Raw genomic sequence first — 17349 nt, 5'->3', positions numbered from 1 at the left:
ATAACGACGTTGACTGTCAATCAAAGTATTGATTATGATTAAAATGATGTTTGTTTACAATGAAATGAGAATGAAAGAAAATGTGCACTAAGCATAAAGTGACACTTTACTTTGGAACAGAATGAGATTTAGCATTAATTTTTCAACTTTTATTCTGAAAAGAATTGAAAGAAAGCGGGGTGATTGAGATAGACACAGGCGCAAAGAGAGAGAGACTGAACAGTAATGAGGAATCTTCATTGAGTTTGACTGACAGACACACTGACAACACTGTGGCTGTTACCATGGAAACGCCCTTCAACACACACTCACACACACACTGTAATTTTAATTTCATAGAAACTTTACAGAAGACGAGCTCAGATGATTGACAGCTGTAGTCACAACACAGAGACAGAGACTCACACTAATTGGACCGACCGTGCACGCAGACACACACAAAAACGCACACACACACACACACACACACAGAGGTCTGAATTTCAAAGCTTTTAACCAAGCAGCAGGCTTTTATTCTGAAGTCTTCCATTTATAAATTTTTACTGTTTAAAGTGAGAGATTTGTTCACACACGCACACACACAAATGAGAGGTTTGTGTTTAATTGTCAGTAATGATAAGATAAAAGTTACACATTCATCACCACTGACCTCATTTATTTTAATGTATCCCTTTTTAGGCAAACAATCATTCTGAAATCTAAAGGCATGGCATGCTTTTATTTTTAAATCTAAGAGCGTGTCATGCTTTTATTTTGAAATCTAAGATGAGTCTGCCTTCATTTTGAAATATTAAGACATGCCCTGCTTTTATTTTTCTAAAGCAGTGTCAAAATCTAAACGATGTCATGCTTTTATTCTGAAATCTGATTGAATGCCATGCTTTTATGGTGAAATCTAAAGGATGGCATTCTTTTATTCTGACATCTGATGAAATTACATGCTTTTATTCTGAAATCTGATGGCATGCCATGCTTTTATTCTGAAATCTGATGGCATGCCATGCTTTTATTCTGAAATCTCATGGCATGTCATGCTTTTATGGTGAAATCTAAAGGATGTCATGCTTTTATTCTGACATCTGATGGTATGCCATGCTTTTATTGTGAAATCTGATGAAATAACATGCTTTTATTTTGAAAACTGATGGCATGCCATGCTTTTATTCTGAAATCTGATTGCATGGCAAGCTTTTATTCTGAAGTCAGTGTAAACAAACGTTTGTGTGATGATGTGATGGAACATGTCCATGCATGTACAATAAGACGTGGAAAGAACTCCGCCCCTTTGGCGTCATGTGCTCCTGTCTCCTCCATCGCTGAACCATGGCGTGTTAGTGTTAATAAATGTTAATGAGTAACAAATTTCATGTATTGATATTTCTCATGATGTTTTCATATGGCACGGTTCCCTGACAGTACACAGTTCTACCACATGGCGGTGCTTTGTTGCACCCGTACACAGCCATGATGTCACTCTTTAAGAAGGTGTTACAAAAATAAAACCACATGAATTAAAAATATAGAATATAAAGATCTATAAATGTCCATGTGTCATGTGTCCTGTGTCCTGTGTCCATGGGTCCATGGGTCCATGGGTCCATGTGTCCTTGTTGCAGTACCACGAGTGGCCAGAGGTCTATGCCGTCACTTTTTGGAAAATGTTGATGTCACTTCCTGTGTGCAGGTTCCTCCTTCCTTTTTGTGAACACGTCTGGTCGCCATGGCGGCCAACGAGCTCAGCTGCTGATGCCCCGCCTCAAAGAGAACGACACCCACTGTGTCAGTTTCCTGTTTTACCAGGAAGGAGGGAGAGAGGGCGCCACCCCCGCCACGCTCAATGTCTACGTCAAAGGTACAAGTACTGCAACATGCTACCACTGTACCACACTGTACTACACTGTCCTACTACTGTACTGCACTGTACTACTACTGTATTGCACTATACTACACTGTACTACTACTGTACTACACTGTAGTGCAATGTACTGTACTGAACTACTACTGTACTACAATGTACTACTACTGTACTACTACTACTACTGTACTGCACTGTAATACACTTCACTACACTGTACTACTACTGTACTGCACTGTACTACACTTCACTACACTGTACTACTACTGTACTGAACTGTACTACTACTGTACTACTACTGTACAACACTGTACTGCACTGTACTACTACTGTACTACACTGTACTACACAGTAGTAGTACTGCAGTACATGAGTTGCTGACTGTGCTGTTTTCCAGAGAACAACAGTCCTCTGGGAGTTCCCGTCTTTAACTCATCAGGCCCCGCCTACCATGTGTGGAAGGGGGTGGAGCTAGCTGTGTCCACATTCTGGCCGAACTACTATCAGGTAACACACGCACATTCATAGAACATGAAGATGATGATGATGATGATGATGAAGATGAAGACGATGATGATGATGATGATGATGATAGTGGTAATGAAGATGATGGTGGTGGTAATGATGAAGGTGATGATGATGGTGGTGATCATGTTGTGTTAATGTTCATGTGAACGAATGAGAGACTAAAGTTGACGTCACCATGGAAACAGAGAAAGAAGAATGGACAGGGTCAGAAATAGGTGGAGAACTTCCTGTCTGTGGGCACCAACAGGAAGTGTGTGTGTGCCAATGCTTTGTGAGGAGATAAGACTGGAATGTGAACACACACTCACACACATACACACCCAGACTGGGTCATATTTCCTCTGTTGGGGAGTAAGGAATTTCATGTAACAACGCTATGTAATTAATTACCAAATGTACGTAATTGTAATATGTTACTGGCAGAAAATGTGTCGTTAAATTACAGTTTTGCTTTTGGAAATTTCCATGATTACAATTGTAGTTACATTTTAAAAATGGCCGCAAAAGCTCAGATTTATCAAATATTTTTTTCATACCGACATCCTCCTTCTAAAGCTGACACTTGTGAGTGGCTCTCTCTGGTCATGTGACATTCTGCCGTGTGACTCAGTCGACTTGTTAACGGTACAACAGTCAGCCACAACAATGTCAGAGACGCATAAGACAATTAAAAAACACCTCACACAGACAGAAGATAACAAACATTTTAGTACAATGTAAAGAGTGTTTGTTCGCACCTGAGGACACATCTAAAGCTACGTCGCCTACTGGCCTGTAGCTGTAACTGCAAGCACTCACATACAATAACATGGGGAAGTGTTTTCATGGCTCGTAGGTTAAATGATGATGACAAAGCTTTAGTTGCTGATCATTTCTGATGCAACGACAATGAACAAGTCAGATGTAGCCGAATCATTCGTCTCAAACATGAGATTGTTTTTCCAAATATGACCTCGAAGCGCCACCTTGTGGTGCAATCTTTATTAGTTTATGTGAGAGTTTGAAAAGGTTAGACTCATAATGTTTGGTTACACTTGTGAACACGTTCATCTTCGTAATATATTTAAAGCTTAGAACATTAATAACATTAATCACTTATCTGGGTTGTCATATGAAGCGCTGTTGTCTAAATTGTGCACATTTGTCATCAGGTCAACAAACACATGTTATTATTTATTTACAGTTCATCATGTTTTGTTTTTTATGTAAAGAACAATCTGTGGTTCATTCCAAAATAATTATCTATGGTTTTAATCCACTTTTAAATGTAGAAGAGTCATCAAATGTAGTGAGTTATATTACGTTGACAAAGTCATTGAAATAGCTACACTACTATTACATTTTCAACAGGGTAACTTGTAATTGTAACCCACTACATTTCCAAAGTAATCTTCCCAACACTGACACACGCGCACTCATCAACGTACAGTCCTAGTGATTTAAGGGGGAGCTGCATCTTTTCACAACTATATGTTTACTACATATTTGTAATGTGTGTGTGTGTGTCAGGTTGTGTTTGAGGCACTCAGCACCGGTCACAGAGGAGTTCTGGCCATCAAGGACATCACACTACAGGGACACCAGTGCAGTGAGTACACACACACACACACACACAAACAAATATATGACAAGACCCCGCCCCTCTGTAGCACAGACTCCTAATTGGCTAACAAGGTTTAGCCACTTAATCGGATAACAATGTTTAAAGTTGAACTGGCATCATAGAATCAAGGTCACTGTGTGTGTGTGTGTGTGTGTGTGGACAGAATAGCTTATTAAAACATAAATTGATTAGCATGGACTTTGATCTGTTTATCTACAGAACCTGCTGCATTTTTCATGTTGTTTTCTTATATGAACATCAAACACACACACACTCACACATATACACCCATTCACACACACACACGTATACACACATACACACTGATTGGATCATATTCAATGCTTGGCACAAGAAACAAGAGAAAAAGGTCAGCCATTACCATGGTGATGATGTCATCAGTGTGTGACCCCTTGACCTCTGTGTGTGTGTTCTCAGTGAACACGCCTCATTTCATTCGCATCGATGGCGCGGAGGTAAACGCAGGACAGACGGCCGTGTTTCGCTGCACCATTAACCGACAACCACAGAGCAACCTGCTGCTCTACCTGCAGGTACACGCCCACCAATACTCTGATCAATACTCTGATCATGTACTTGATTTATTGATCTGACTAAATGTGTTATTGATTATTGATTGTTGTGTATTAGGGGATGGTAGGTCGTCAGGCCGTCGTCAGGGAAACCAAACCCATGAACGCCGGTCGTTATGAGGCGAGTTTTGACGTAAAAAACACGACTAAAGGAGACTCAGGACGATATCGCTGCATCGCCCAATCAGAGAACGGAGTGGGCGTGTCCTCCTACTCTGACCTCACTGTCAAACGTGAGTGTGTGTGTGTGTCTGTGTAGGTGTGTGTGCACGCGCATGTGTCTGTGTGTGTGTCTGTGTGTGGTGAAGTGGGTCAGGAGGAAGTAGAGCAGCACCACCGGGGATTCTGGGTAATAGAATCCAGGTCTGTTGTGATTCGCCGAAGGTCACGAATATTAATTAACTCGTTAACTCCTTCCTGCCTCTTTAGAAGTGTGTTTGTGTGTGTATTACCTGTGTGTGTGTGAGAGTGTATTAAGCTCCTCCCCCTCTGCATCCCTCAGAACCTCCTGTACCCATCGCTCCTCCTCAGCTGACGGCAGTTGGCGCCACCTACCTGTGGATCCAGCTCAACGCTAACTCTATAAACGGAGACGGGCCGATCACAGAGAGAGAGGTGAGTATTGATCAGTTATTGATCACGTGTGTGCTCAGTGTGTGACGACTGTACTGATGATGGTCACCAGGTGGAGTATCGCACCACGTCAGGGATATTGATTGACACCACACCTGTAGATAAGCCCACCCACAAGGTCGGACACCTGGACCCTGACACTGAGTACGAGATCAGCGTGCTGCTCACTCGCCCCCTGGAGGGAGGCACGGGAAACCCTGGACCACCTCTGAGAGCCAGGACCAAGTGTGCAGGTTAGTCACATAGTCACATGGTCACAAGGTCACATGACCACATGATCACATGATCAGACCTGAAGTGTTTGTCCCTTTACTCTCTAACTCACACAGAGCTCATTTGGAGATTAATGGTGGAGTCATTAGCGTAGTATGCTTTGCTAGGGTACGGTAGCGCTGAGCTCATCAGGTGGCTAATGGTTAGCAGTGAGCTGTGCTTTGATAGTGCCATGCTAATTAGCTGTTAATGACACGTGCACACACACACCTACACAGACACATGCCCACACACACACACCTACACATGATCACACACACAAAGAAACAGTCACATCTCAACATGTCAGAGCTGATGTCACATGATGTCTGGTATGTTCTCATAAACACACACTGCATACCTGTGTGTGTGTGTGTGTGTGTGTGTGCGTGTGCGTGTGAGATGGTTCCGTCAAGAAGTTGACATCCGTAGAAAACCTGTCTGCTGTAAGCTCCTCCCCTGTGGGACTGTCAGCTGATTAAAACAAACACTCCTCAGAGAAAACAGAAACAAAAGATGTTTAAAGGACAAGTGTGTGTGTGTGTGAGAGATCTACGCTCTAACACTCTCTTCCTAAACTCAAATTTTATTTATTAATTTTACTGCTAATGAATAATGAACGAAAGTGTGTATGTTTGTATCTGTGTGTGTGTGTGTGTGTGTGTTAAATAATAAATCAGTGTGTCCATCATACGAGCTTCAGAGCTCAGTGAGGCGGCTCAGCGTGTGTCACATTAACATGATGATGTCATGTGACTGAAGAGTTACCAAAAAACTGTAAACCACACCCACCAATCAAATTGTCTGATCTTGTGACATAAATAAAGATGTGATCATGTGACATAGATAAAGACGCGATCATGTGACGTAGATAAAGACACGATCATGTGACGTAAATAAAGACGAGATCATGTGATCATGCGACGTACAGTGTGTACGGAAAGTATTCAGACCCCTTTAAATTTTTCACTCTTTGTTTCATTGCAGCCATTTTCTAAAATCAAAAAAGTTCATTTTATTTCTCATTAATGTACACTCAAAAAAACAGAAATGTAGAAATGTTTGCAAATTTATTAAAAAAGAAAAACTGAAATATCACATGGTCATAAGTATTCAGACCCTCTGCTGTGACACTCATATTTAACTCACATGCTGTCCATTTCTTCTGATTGTCCTTGAGATGGTTCTGCTCCTTCATTGGAGTCCAACTGTGTTTAATTAAACTGATTGGACTTGATTAGGAAAGGCACACACCTGTCTATATAAGACCTTACAGCTCACAGTGCATGTCAGAGCAAATGAGAATCATGAGGTCGAAGGAACTGCCCAAGGAGACAGAATTGTGGCAAGGCACAGATCAGGCCAAGGTTGCAAAATAATTTCTGTCAACTGCCTCACTGAGCTCTGAAGCTCGGCACTCAAGGTTCCTAAGAGCACAGTGGCCTCCATAATCCTTAAATGGAAGATGTTTGGGACGACCAGAACTCTTCCTAGACCTGGCCGTCCAGCTAAACTGAGCAATCGTGGGAGAAGAGCCTTGGTGAGAGAGGTGAAGAAGAACCCAAAGATCGCTGTGGCTGAGCTCCAGAGATGCAGTAGGAAGATGGGAGAAAGTTCCACAAAGTCAACTATCACTGCAGCCCTCCACCAGTCGGGGCTTTATGGCAGAGTGGCCCGACGGAAGCCTCTCCTCAGTGCAAGACATATGAAAGCCCGCATAGAGTTTGCCAAAAAACCCATGAAGGACTCCCAGACTATGAGAAATAAGATTCTCTGGTCTGATGAGACCAAGAATGAACTTTTTGGCGTTAATTCTAAGTGGTATGTGTGGAGAAAACCAGGCACTGCTCATCACCTGCCCAATACAATCCCAACTGTGAAACATGGTGGTGGCAGCATCATGCTATGGGGGTGTTTTTCAGCTGCAGGGACAGGACGACTGGTTGCAATTGAAGGAAAAATTAATGCGGCCAAGTACAGAGATATCCTGGAAAAAAACCTCTTGCAGAGTGCTCAGGACCTCAGACTGGGCCGAAGGTTCACCTTCCAACAAGACAATGACCCTAAGCACACAGCTAAAACAACAATTTCTCAAAATCACCAATTGAGCATCTCTGGAGAGACATGAAAATGGCTGTCCACCAACGTTCACCATCCAACCTGACAGAACTGGAGAGGATCTGCAAGGAAGAATGGCTCCAGGTCTGGAAAAACTTGTTGCATCATTCCCAAGAAGACTCATGGCTGTACTAGCTCAAAAGGGTGCTTCTACTCAATACTGAGCAAAGGGTCTGAATACTTATGACCATGTGATATTTCACTTTTTCTTTTTTAGAAAATTTCTACATTTCTGTTTTTTTTCTGTCAAGATGGGGTGCAGAGTGTACATTCATGAGAAATAAAATGAACTTTTTGGCTGCAATGAAACAAAGAGTGAAATTTTTAAAGGGGTCTGAATACTTGTGGCATAGATAAAGACGAATAGATAGAAAAGATAAAGATAAAAGTGCTTTTGACTTCAGCAAAATCAACATTTTGTGTTTTTACAGAATTTTATTAAAGAAAAAAATGGACCACAGTCAGTGTGTGTGTGTGTGTGTGAACATCCATTAAAGTGTGTGTGGTGTTTGTCACATAAATATTTCACATCATTCTCTCTTTTCACCTCAGATGTTCACGCTCTGCTCGTCGCTCTGGACTTTTACTCTCTCTGTATCTGTCCTTATGTCCCTCTGATCTTCTGTCCCTCTGTTCTTCTGTCCTTCTGGTCCTCTGTCCTTCTGTTCTTCTGACCCTCTGGTCCTCTGTCCTTCTGTTCTTCTGTCCTTCTGGTTCTCTGTCCTTCTGTTCTTCTGTCCCTTTGTTACATTACATGTCATATCCAAAGCAACTTACAAGGGAATTGAGTACAATCAGCCAGGAGTGGAGTTGAACTTGTGACCATGATATCTTTTGCACACAGTGTATCGGTTTTTACCACTGAGCCACTCCACCCCACCCCCAAACAGAGTTATTCTGTCCTTCTGTCCTTCTGTCCTTCTGTCCTTCTGTCCCTCTGTTCTTCTGACCCTCTGCTTCATGTGTCCACTTCCTGTCAAACAGGAAACAGTAATCACACAGCTGTGTTTGTGTCATAAGATTTTTAATCAATAATCAGTTGTTTCAACATGAAACAAAATCAAATCTCATATCGTTGTAAAATCTTGTGAATCTTCCTCTTCCTCCTCTTCCTCCCAAGCCCCGCCCCCTGAACACCTGCCACTCTTGTGAAAGAGGAAGTGGAAGTATTGATTCAGATGCAGGAAGTGAACGAGTGAACGAGCAGATGTTTCTAATGAGAGAGGGAGAGCGACAGAAAGAGAGAGGGGAGGGAGAGAGAAGGAGGGAGAGAGACGATCAAATCAATGACAAACTCTTAAAAGCTTGAAATTTCCCGTTTTTTACTGAGAACAAAGAAGCAGCTGTGTGTGTGTGTGTGTGTGTGTGTGTGTGTGTGTGTGTGTGTGTGTGTGTGTGTGAGACAGCAGGGTGAATGGAGGAGTCATGATGAAGATCTGTTTCAATCAGTCAGGGTCTTGTTCACTGGAAAGTTCAGACAGACACACATGCACACACACACACACACAGACAGACAGACAGACAGCTACACACACACACACAGGTGCGCTCTGGGAGAATATGGAGGATTTTATGTGATATCATTCACTTTCCTCTTGGAGTTTATGGGTAATAAGATCCACCTCAGCCCCCTCCCCTGACCCCGACCCCCATTGTTGCTGTGGTGATCTATGATGTGATCATCTATGTGTGTGTGTGTTTGTGTGTTAAAGTGTTGTTCTGCCATCAGTGAACAACACTTTTCCTGTTCTTTTTCATCTTTCATCTGTGTGTGTGTGTGTCTGTTTGTGTGTTTGCGTGTGTGTGTGTGAGAGTGTGTGTGTGTGTGTGTCTGTGTGTGTGTGTGTGAGAGAGAGAGAGAGAGAGAGAGAGAGCGTGTCTGTGTGTGTGTGTGGCTCAATAACAGGAAGAACCTCTCTCTCTCACACACACACACACACACACAGACACACACAGTAACAGAGGGAAATTGCTCTCTCCTGCTCTCATCTATCATTCTCTCTCTGAGTGAATCTGTCTGTCGTCATGAAATATATGGGGTTAAATTTGTTCCAATAATATTTGTATATGTGCAGAGGATCCACACGTAATTCTTGATTTGTGTTTCATGTTTTGAGATCCACAAATTGTAAAACTGAAAATTGCATTTGTGAATTGTGATTCCGCATTTGTGGATCGCCAGCACACGCATTCCTCTCTTTCCAGTTACATATTTTTGAGACAGTGTTTGCGTGAAAGTCGCACAGATCGACACATATGTGCAGAGGGTGATCCACACGTATGTCTGAATTTGCATGCATGTTTTTAGATCCACAAATAAAAAAAATCCCACTTGTATATTGATTTTTACAAATAACATGACATTTGTAAAACTGGAAATTGCGCTTGTGAATTGTGATTCCGCATTTGTGGATCGCCAGCACACGCATTCATCGCTTTCCACAGTTCCATAGATTTTTGAGACGTTATATTTGTCTCAATAATGCCTTCCTTCATCAGCAGGTGGCACTGTTTTACAAGTAGACTCTTGGGCTTAGGTACATGTGGGATTGTTTTATTGTGGATCTCAAAACATGAAACACAAATCAAGAAATACGTGTGATCGCCCTCTGCACATTTAACCCCATTGAAATACACCACTGTGTGTGTCTGCTCACGTGTTCATGTGTTCACATATTCTCGTGTTCATGTCTTCATGTGTTCACTTGTTCACATGTTCACGTGTTCACGTGTTCACATGTTCACGTGTTCACATGTTCATCTGTGTCAGATCCACTGCACGGTCCACGGCGCCTCAAGGTCGTCGACGTTCAGTCCAAACAGGTGACAGTTCGCTGGGAACCATTTGGATACAATGTGACTCGCTGCCACAGCTACAACGTGACGGCGCAGTACCGCTACAAACCTACTGGGGGCACCAGCAGGTATGCACAGGGAGGGGTCAACAGAGAGGGAGGGGCTTATAGGAAGAGACAAGAGGGGCCAACAGGTGATACAAGTGAAAAAGAATGACTGTGTGACTGACTCCACCCCCTTGTCCTAAAGGGAGCCAATGAAGGAGGAGGTTAGGGAGGAGGAGGTTTATGACACTTTAAGCTCCGCCCCTCAGCACACAGTGCGTAACCTCCCACCGTTCACTAACGTCAGTCTGAGACTTGTCCTCAGTAACCTGGAGGGACATAAGGAGAGCGAGGAGCTGCAGGTGCTGACAGACGAGGACGGTGAGTGTCACACACTTGTCCTTTACACACGTCCCTTAAACCTTGCATGTTAACATGTTTTTGTCTTCGTGTCTCAGTCCCCGGCGCCGTCCCCCTAGACTCGGTGGTTGGCAGCAGCTACGAGCAGCAGATCAGTCTGAGCTGGAAGGAACCGCTACAGACGTACGGTCTGATCCGACAGTACGAGGTAACCAATCACACAGCAGCTCTGACCTGCATACACAAGACTACATTACCCACAAACCCCTGTTGTCTCTACACAAGACTACATTACCCAAAAACCCCTGCTGTCTCTCCTCCTCATAGATCTCATACAAAGCTCTGAGCTCCTTCGACACGGAGTTCGATCTGTCCAATCAGAGCGGGAAGGTTTTCAAACCAGCCAATGAGACGAGCCACGTATTCACCGGCCTTTTCCCAGGCTCCACCTACTCCTTCACAATAAGAGCCTCCACCGTCAAAGGCTTGGGACCTCCAGTGATCACACAGTTCACCACCAAGATCTCAGGTAATAAGAGCAGAAGACAACCAGGAGACCTCAGGACAAGACAGAGGACAGGACACAGATGTTTGGACACTGAGGAGAGGACACAGATGTTAGGACACAGAGGAGAGGACACAGAGGCGAGGACGCAGATGTTAGGACACAGAGGCGAGAACGCAGAGGAGAGGACACAGATGTTAGGACACTGAGGAGAGGACACAGATGTTAGATGTTAGGACACAGATGTTAGGACGCAAATGTTAGGACACTGAGGAGAGGATACAGATGTTAGGACAGAGGAGAGGACACGGATGTTAGGACACAGAAGAGAGGACACAGATGTTAGGACACAGAAGAGAGGACACAGATGTTAGGATACAGATGTTAGGACAGAGGAGAGGACACAGAGGAGAGGACACAGATGTTAGGATGTGACAAGACATTATTGTTAGACATTGTCCTCTGTCCTCAGCTCCTCTGATGCCAGCCTACGATCAGGAGTCTCCACTGAACCAGACAGAGTCCAGCGTGACCGTCCTGCTGAGGCCTGCTCAGAGCAGAGGAGCTCCAGTCAGGTGACACACACACACACACACACACACACACACTTATTAAGTTTTCATGACTGAAACATTAAAGTGTCTTATTTATTTATGTCTTTATTTATTTATTAGTTGTTAATTATTTATTTATTTTTATTTATTTGTCATTCATTTATTTTTTATTTTGACTTATTTAAAGTTGTCTAAATGTAGACACACACACAGCGGGGGGCTCAGGGGGAGACCGTATCCATGGTAACAGTCGTCATGTCAACAGCTGTAACCAGGGATCTGGTTAATTAGCGATCAGCGGGTGGAGCTAATCAAAGGAGGATTAACAGGATTAACAGCTGAGCTGTCAATCATTGTGACTGACGTCCAACAAGTGACGACAAAGAAACATACACTGTACACATGTAAGCACACATAAACAACCACTGTACACGAGTAAACACACATGAACGACCACTGTACACGCGTAAACACACATAAACAACCACTGTACGTACAGCGTAAACACATAAACAACCACTGTACATGAATACACATAAACAACCACTGTACACACGTAAACACACATAAACAACCACTGTACCGTAACACACATAAACAACCAATGTACACATGTAAACACACTTAAACAACCACTGTACACGAAAACGAGCATAAACAACCACTGTACATACGTAAACACACATAAACGACCACTGTACACACATAAACATACGTAAACACACATAAACACACGTAAACAACCACTGTACACACATAAACACACATAAACACGCGTAAACAACTGTGTGTGCGTTCATGTGTGTGATGTACACTGTGGTAATTGACATGATAGCACACTGAACAGATGCTCTCAGATACAGTTTCATGTTTGTTTCTATTTTACTTTGCTTTTGTCTCCCTTGACATCTATGTATGTATGTGTGAGAGTGTGTACACACTTAGGTACAAGAGCCTCACATAAGACAAAAGATGTTGCTGTGGGTGACCTGCGGCTGTAATCAGATTACTGTCTCTCACACACACACACACACAGATAGAAGAGTGTGTGACGTGAGTGTGAAGAAATGTGATTGGAGACGTTTGTCAAAGAAAGAGAAGAAAAAGAAAAGAGATAAAGAGAGAAGTGAGGGGGAGGAGAGCGAACGACAAGAAAGATTAGAAAAGAGAGGATTAAACTGTGTGTGTGTGTTACAGTGTCATCCTGTCCTCCTTTAGTTTCCTGTCCTGCAGGAAATGTAACAATGCTGCAGTTTCACTGTCCACACACACAAACCCTGCATGTGTTTGTGTGTGCTTGTGTGACTTTTGTCCTGAACCGTTTCCTGTGAAATAACATCTATTGTTTCAAAAGTCCCTCAGGAAAGTGTGGTGAGTTCAGGTGCAGCTCAGTGTTTGTGTGTGAAATCTGCCACCTGCTGGTCTGCTGTGGAACCTCAGAGGTCACACTGACAGTAGAGTCAGCTAACACATGAAGCTAACACGCTTTATTAGCATCAAGCTACCACGCTTTATAACCCACTTGATAGCATGAAGCTAACATGCTTTATAAGCATGAAGCTAACACACTTTAGTAGCATGGAGCTAACACACTTTACGCATATGAAGCTAACACACTTTATAACACACTTATTAGCATGAAGCTAATAAACTTTATTAGCATGAAGCTAACTCATTGAATGAGCATGAAGCTAACACACTTTATTAGCATGAAGTTAATAATAACATTGTTATATTTATATTACACAAACAGAAAAGTGTCAGTTCAGAATGAAGCTCAAACTCTATGTGATTGGCCCATCTGTGTTTGAGGGGGTGTGGCATAACCATAAGTCAATCCTCATATCTGCTCAATCAAATTAAACCAGGTTAGCTATGTGGGTTATTTCCTATCTTAATTCAAGAGTGTATTATATTGATTTGAGAGCTTTATTTATTGATTTGTTACTGTTTATCAGTGTATATAAAACAGTGTTGGCTTGGCATTAGTTAGGCAACAGACGAGTTTGTGCTAACGAACCAACCCACTGTGTGTGTGTGTGTGCAGTAAGTACCAGGTGGTGGTGGAGGAGGAGCGCCCCCGCAGGCAGAGGAGAGGTACTGCAGAGATCCTGCGTTGTTATCCGGTGCCTGTTCACTTCCAGAATGCGACGCTGCTCAACTCTCAGTATTACTTCAGTGCAGAGCTGCCCATGAGTGACCTGAGGACACCTGTGTCCTTCTGTGTCGGTCAGTCAACAGGAAGTCAACAGCAAGTCAACAAGAAGTCAACAGGAAGTTGTGAAGATAAACAGCCTGTGTGTATGTGTGTGTGTGTGTGCAGGTGATAACAGGACGTACAATGGTTACTGGAACGCTCCTCTGCTGCCTCACAAGAGTTATGGCATCTACTACCAGGCTGTGAGCTCGGCCAATGGGGTGAGTTCATCATGTGATGACATCATCACCACTCTGACCAACCACACGTGACCAACACTCAAACTCACCCAACATCATTTTTAAAGTCATGTTACTCACTCAAGTTAACCACTCTCCTGAATCTAATGCTAAGCTAACTACTCTCCCGGAGCTAATGCCAATGTCACACATGTATGACACATTTCGTTTCGACATCAGATAAACACTACTGGCTATTTGTAAAAAAAAATATGTTTGAAAACAAACTCACTTTATTACACACACACACAGAGTTTAATGTGTTATATGAGTTCCAACAGTCTGACCAGCAACACTAATGGCGCATTTCCACCGACTTTACTCGCCATGCCATGGTTTGAGTAGCGTTTCCATTAGCATAGTACCTGGTACCAGGTACTATTTTTAGTACCTGCTCAGGTGAGGTTCCAAACGCGTGCTGAGTAGGTACTTTGCGATGACTCGTCAGACTGCAGGCCACTGACTGGCCAGAGTGACGTCACAGGAAGCGACGTCCCACACACAAATCAAGCCGAACAGCGTCAAATTGTAGATCACTTTAAACTTCTTAAAGAGGAAATTAACGCTGCGTTTGTGTGTGTATCTGCGCCATTACCTCGTCAGTGAAGCCCTAAAAGTCCAGAGCAATCAGTTCAGCCACCTATGAGAGCGCAGGGTTTGATTGTTTTTCTGAGCTCTACAAAGTAGCAAGGCACTTCTGTTGACTAATTACGTCACTGGTGAATCTCACCACTCCTGTAAACAGCAGCGCTTCTTCCGGGCATTAGAGTCCGGGCACATCCAGTGACGTACTTTCAACCGTAGAAGAAGAAGAACTACACTTGTTGTAGCTGCTGAGCGTATCGGACGTGGAAAAAGGTTCAGCGAGTGTTTGCTCTGTTCAATACCAGACGCTCCACAAGCTCCCCACCAATGAGCAAAGAAAGCTCAGTGGATATCATTCATATTTGATGGGAATATCCCTGCTACATTTCCCAGATACCTCCGTGTATGCTGCAACCACTTCACGGAGGATTGTTACACAAACCTTGGGCAATATAAAGCAGGACACAGCAAACTCCACCTAAAGGAAGGAGCAGTGCCAACAATACGTATATTACAATATTTACAAACCGTAAAACTCTTGTTAGCGATAGCCGGCTACAGGCTAAGCTACACGCTACGCTCGTGTTCATTTGCATGTATTTGTGTTTATGAACTCGGTAATCACAACGTTATCTAAGCTACAGGCGTCCTGCAGCAGTCTTTCACTTGTCACAGTGTCTTCTGATTCTGGGTCAGACTCCAGATCAAATGTGTAAGAGATTACGATGAGGGGTCGTGACGACGACATTACTCAATGTTTTGATCATTGCTAGCGGTGCATCCGCCTTTCCAGAGGAGGAGCTGCGTGTCTGAGAGTTGACGTGCCAATGACGTCACTTCCAGGTAACTGGCCAGTCACAAGACAGTCCATGTTCTGTGGGTGTGGTTTTGGTCTGAAACAGGCCCGGGTGTTTTTGACCATAAAAACCACTTCATGTTTGTAAGTACACCTCCATATCTTACATAGAAGTGAGATAGGACCATGCTATGGCCTCTTTAACAATCCTAAAAACGTGGGTTAATCTCCAACAACTACCAGGGAAAACACTATATTTAACAGGAGTCTTTTAAAGTGGAGTGGTGTATTTAGGGACAGTGCCAGCGATAGTGAGCAGCATCACAGACCGCTGCCGCTGTAGTCTTTGGAGTAGGAGGCTGTACTCCGGAGACGTGTGGAAACAAATCAAGCCGAACAGTCCTGAACTGTAGATCAGTTAAAACTACTTTAAAATCCTAAAAACGTGGGTTAATCTCTAACAACTACAGAAGTCTGGTGTAAAGGCACCAGTCACTTGTGTGTGTGTGTGTGTGTCTGTCGCATTTAAAACTAAGTCACCACAGTTTCACTCCGCCGTGCAGCGATGACTCCGCCCACGTTAAGTAGGTACTTTTTTTTGTAGTGGAGATATAACCTAATCATGCCGAGGCAAGTCGAGCCAGTGGAAATACGCCATAATGGGCTGCCATGGGGCTGTGTGTGTGTGTGTGTGTGTGTATGTAATGATTGTTCACACACACGGTGAGACAGGTTTGGTGAAGAGAACATCTTGCTTCTTTCTGGTTTTAACAAATAGCCTACAAATTAGCCACAAGAGCACATGAATATTCATGCTCCCTCACACACACAGCAGAGGGTCTTTGTGGTTCGGCGACAGTAAAAAGCTCTACTGTTGCTGCATTATTCAGCACACACACCAATTATAAACCCCCCAGTGTCAATAATTAACACACAATACAATCTGTGTGTGTGTGTTGTAGTTGTTAAATGCCAGCACAGGCACTGATCCACAGCCATTTGCCTTCTGTCTGCTCTGTTTTACGACGTGTGTGTGTGTGTGCGTGTGTGTGTGATCCTAACTTGCTCTCTCTCTAACAGGAGACAAAGATCGACTGTGTTCGAGTGGCCACTAAAGGTAAGGACATGTAGTGTCTGCAGTTTATGTTGGAATGTAAGAAAATAAAATGTTATTTAAGTTGTGCTGTTTTAATTTGAAAGGTAATGGGGATTTAATTTTGAAAGTTTGATGTTTAGACATATTTACAGGTGAAGAACAGATGCACATTTTAGTTTGAACAGTGCAGTCCATTTTATTTTGAAAGGTGCAATTGGTAATAAAAGTGAAGACTTTGGCCCTTTCTTAATACTCAAGTACGCAAGTACAGAGTACACAAGTATGATTCTTCAATTGGAACAGCAGCTACTTCCTTGTTCTACTGTTTGAATGGCGGGTGGCGCCGAGTGCTTCAGCCTCATTAGTGCCACTTACAGTGTTGATAAATGAACATTTGAAATACTTTTAATAAATGCATATATATAGTTATTATTTTCACATATCTTTATTAATTTATTTTTATTAAAATATACAGTACCATGTGGAAAATACACTGCCTGGTCAAAAAAAAGTCGCCACCTGGATTTAACTAAGCACATAGGTAAGGGGTTGCTGCAGTTGGTCAGGTCTAGGTTCAGCAACATTATGTGCCCAA

At 43.0% G+C, this 17349-nt stretch overlaps 1 protein-coding gene across 12 annotated transcripts in view; it reads left to right on the top strand.

Annotated features, from left to right (window-relative positions):
* Window positions 1–17349, top strand: part of LOC122767617 (receptor-type tyrosine-protein phosphatase mu-like) — a 63768-nt gene that overhangs the window by 19466 nt on the left and 26953 nt on the right. For all 12 annotated transcript variants that reach the window (XM_044023089.1, XM_044023083.1, XM_044023098.1 and 9 more), the window contains exons 3-17: window positions 1685–1852; window positions 2253–2362; window positions 3893–3971; window positions 4425–4540; window positions 4638–4812; window positions 5082–5194; window positions 5265–5445; window positions 10353–10506; window positions 10628–10803; window positions 10881–10990; window positions 11110–11311; window positions 11760–11862; window positions 13889–14070; window positions 14165–14259; window positions 16739–16775. In XM_044023089.1, the coding sequence (XP_043879024.1) occupies window positions 1685–1852; window positions 2253–2362; window positions 3893–3971; window positions 4425–4540; window positions 4638–4812; window positions 5082–5194; window positions 5265–5445; window positions 10353–10506; window positions 10628–10803; window positions 10881–10990; window positions 11110–11311; window positions 11760–11862; window positions 13889–14070; window positions 14165–14259; window positions 16739–16775 (2001 nt within the window). The remainder of the gene's footprint in view (window positions 1–1684; window positions 1853–2252; window positions 2363–3892; window positions 3972–4424; window positions 4541–4637; window positions 4813–5081; window positions 5195–5264; window positions 5446–10352; window positions 10507–10627; window positions 10804–10880; window positions 10991–11109; window positions 11312–11759; window positions 11863–13888; window positions 14071–14164; window positions 14260–16738; window positions 16776–17349) is intronic.

Source organism: Solea senegalensis, linkage group LG1, assembly GCF_019176455.1.
Source record: "Solea senegalensis isolate Sse05_10M linkage group LG1, IFAPA_SoseM_1, whole genome shotgun sequence".
NCBI classification, from domain to species: Eukaryota; Metazoa; Chordata; class Actinopteri; order Pleuronectiformes; family Soleidae; genus Solea; species Solea senegalensis.
This window is presented reverse-complemented; position numbering and strand designations above follow the sequence as displayed.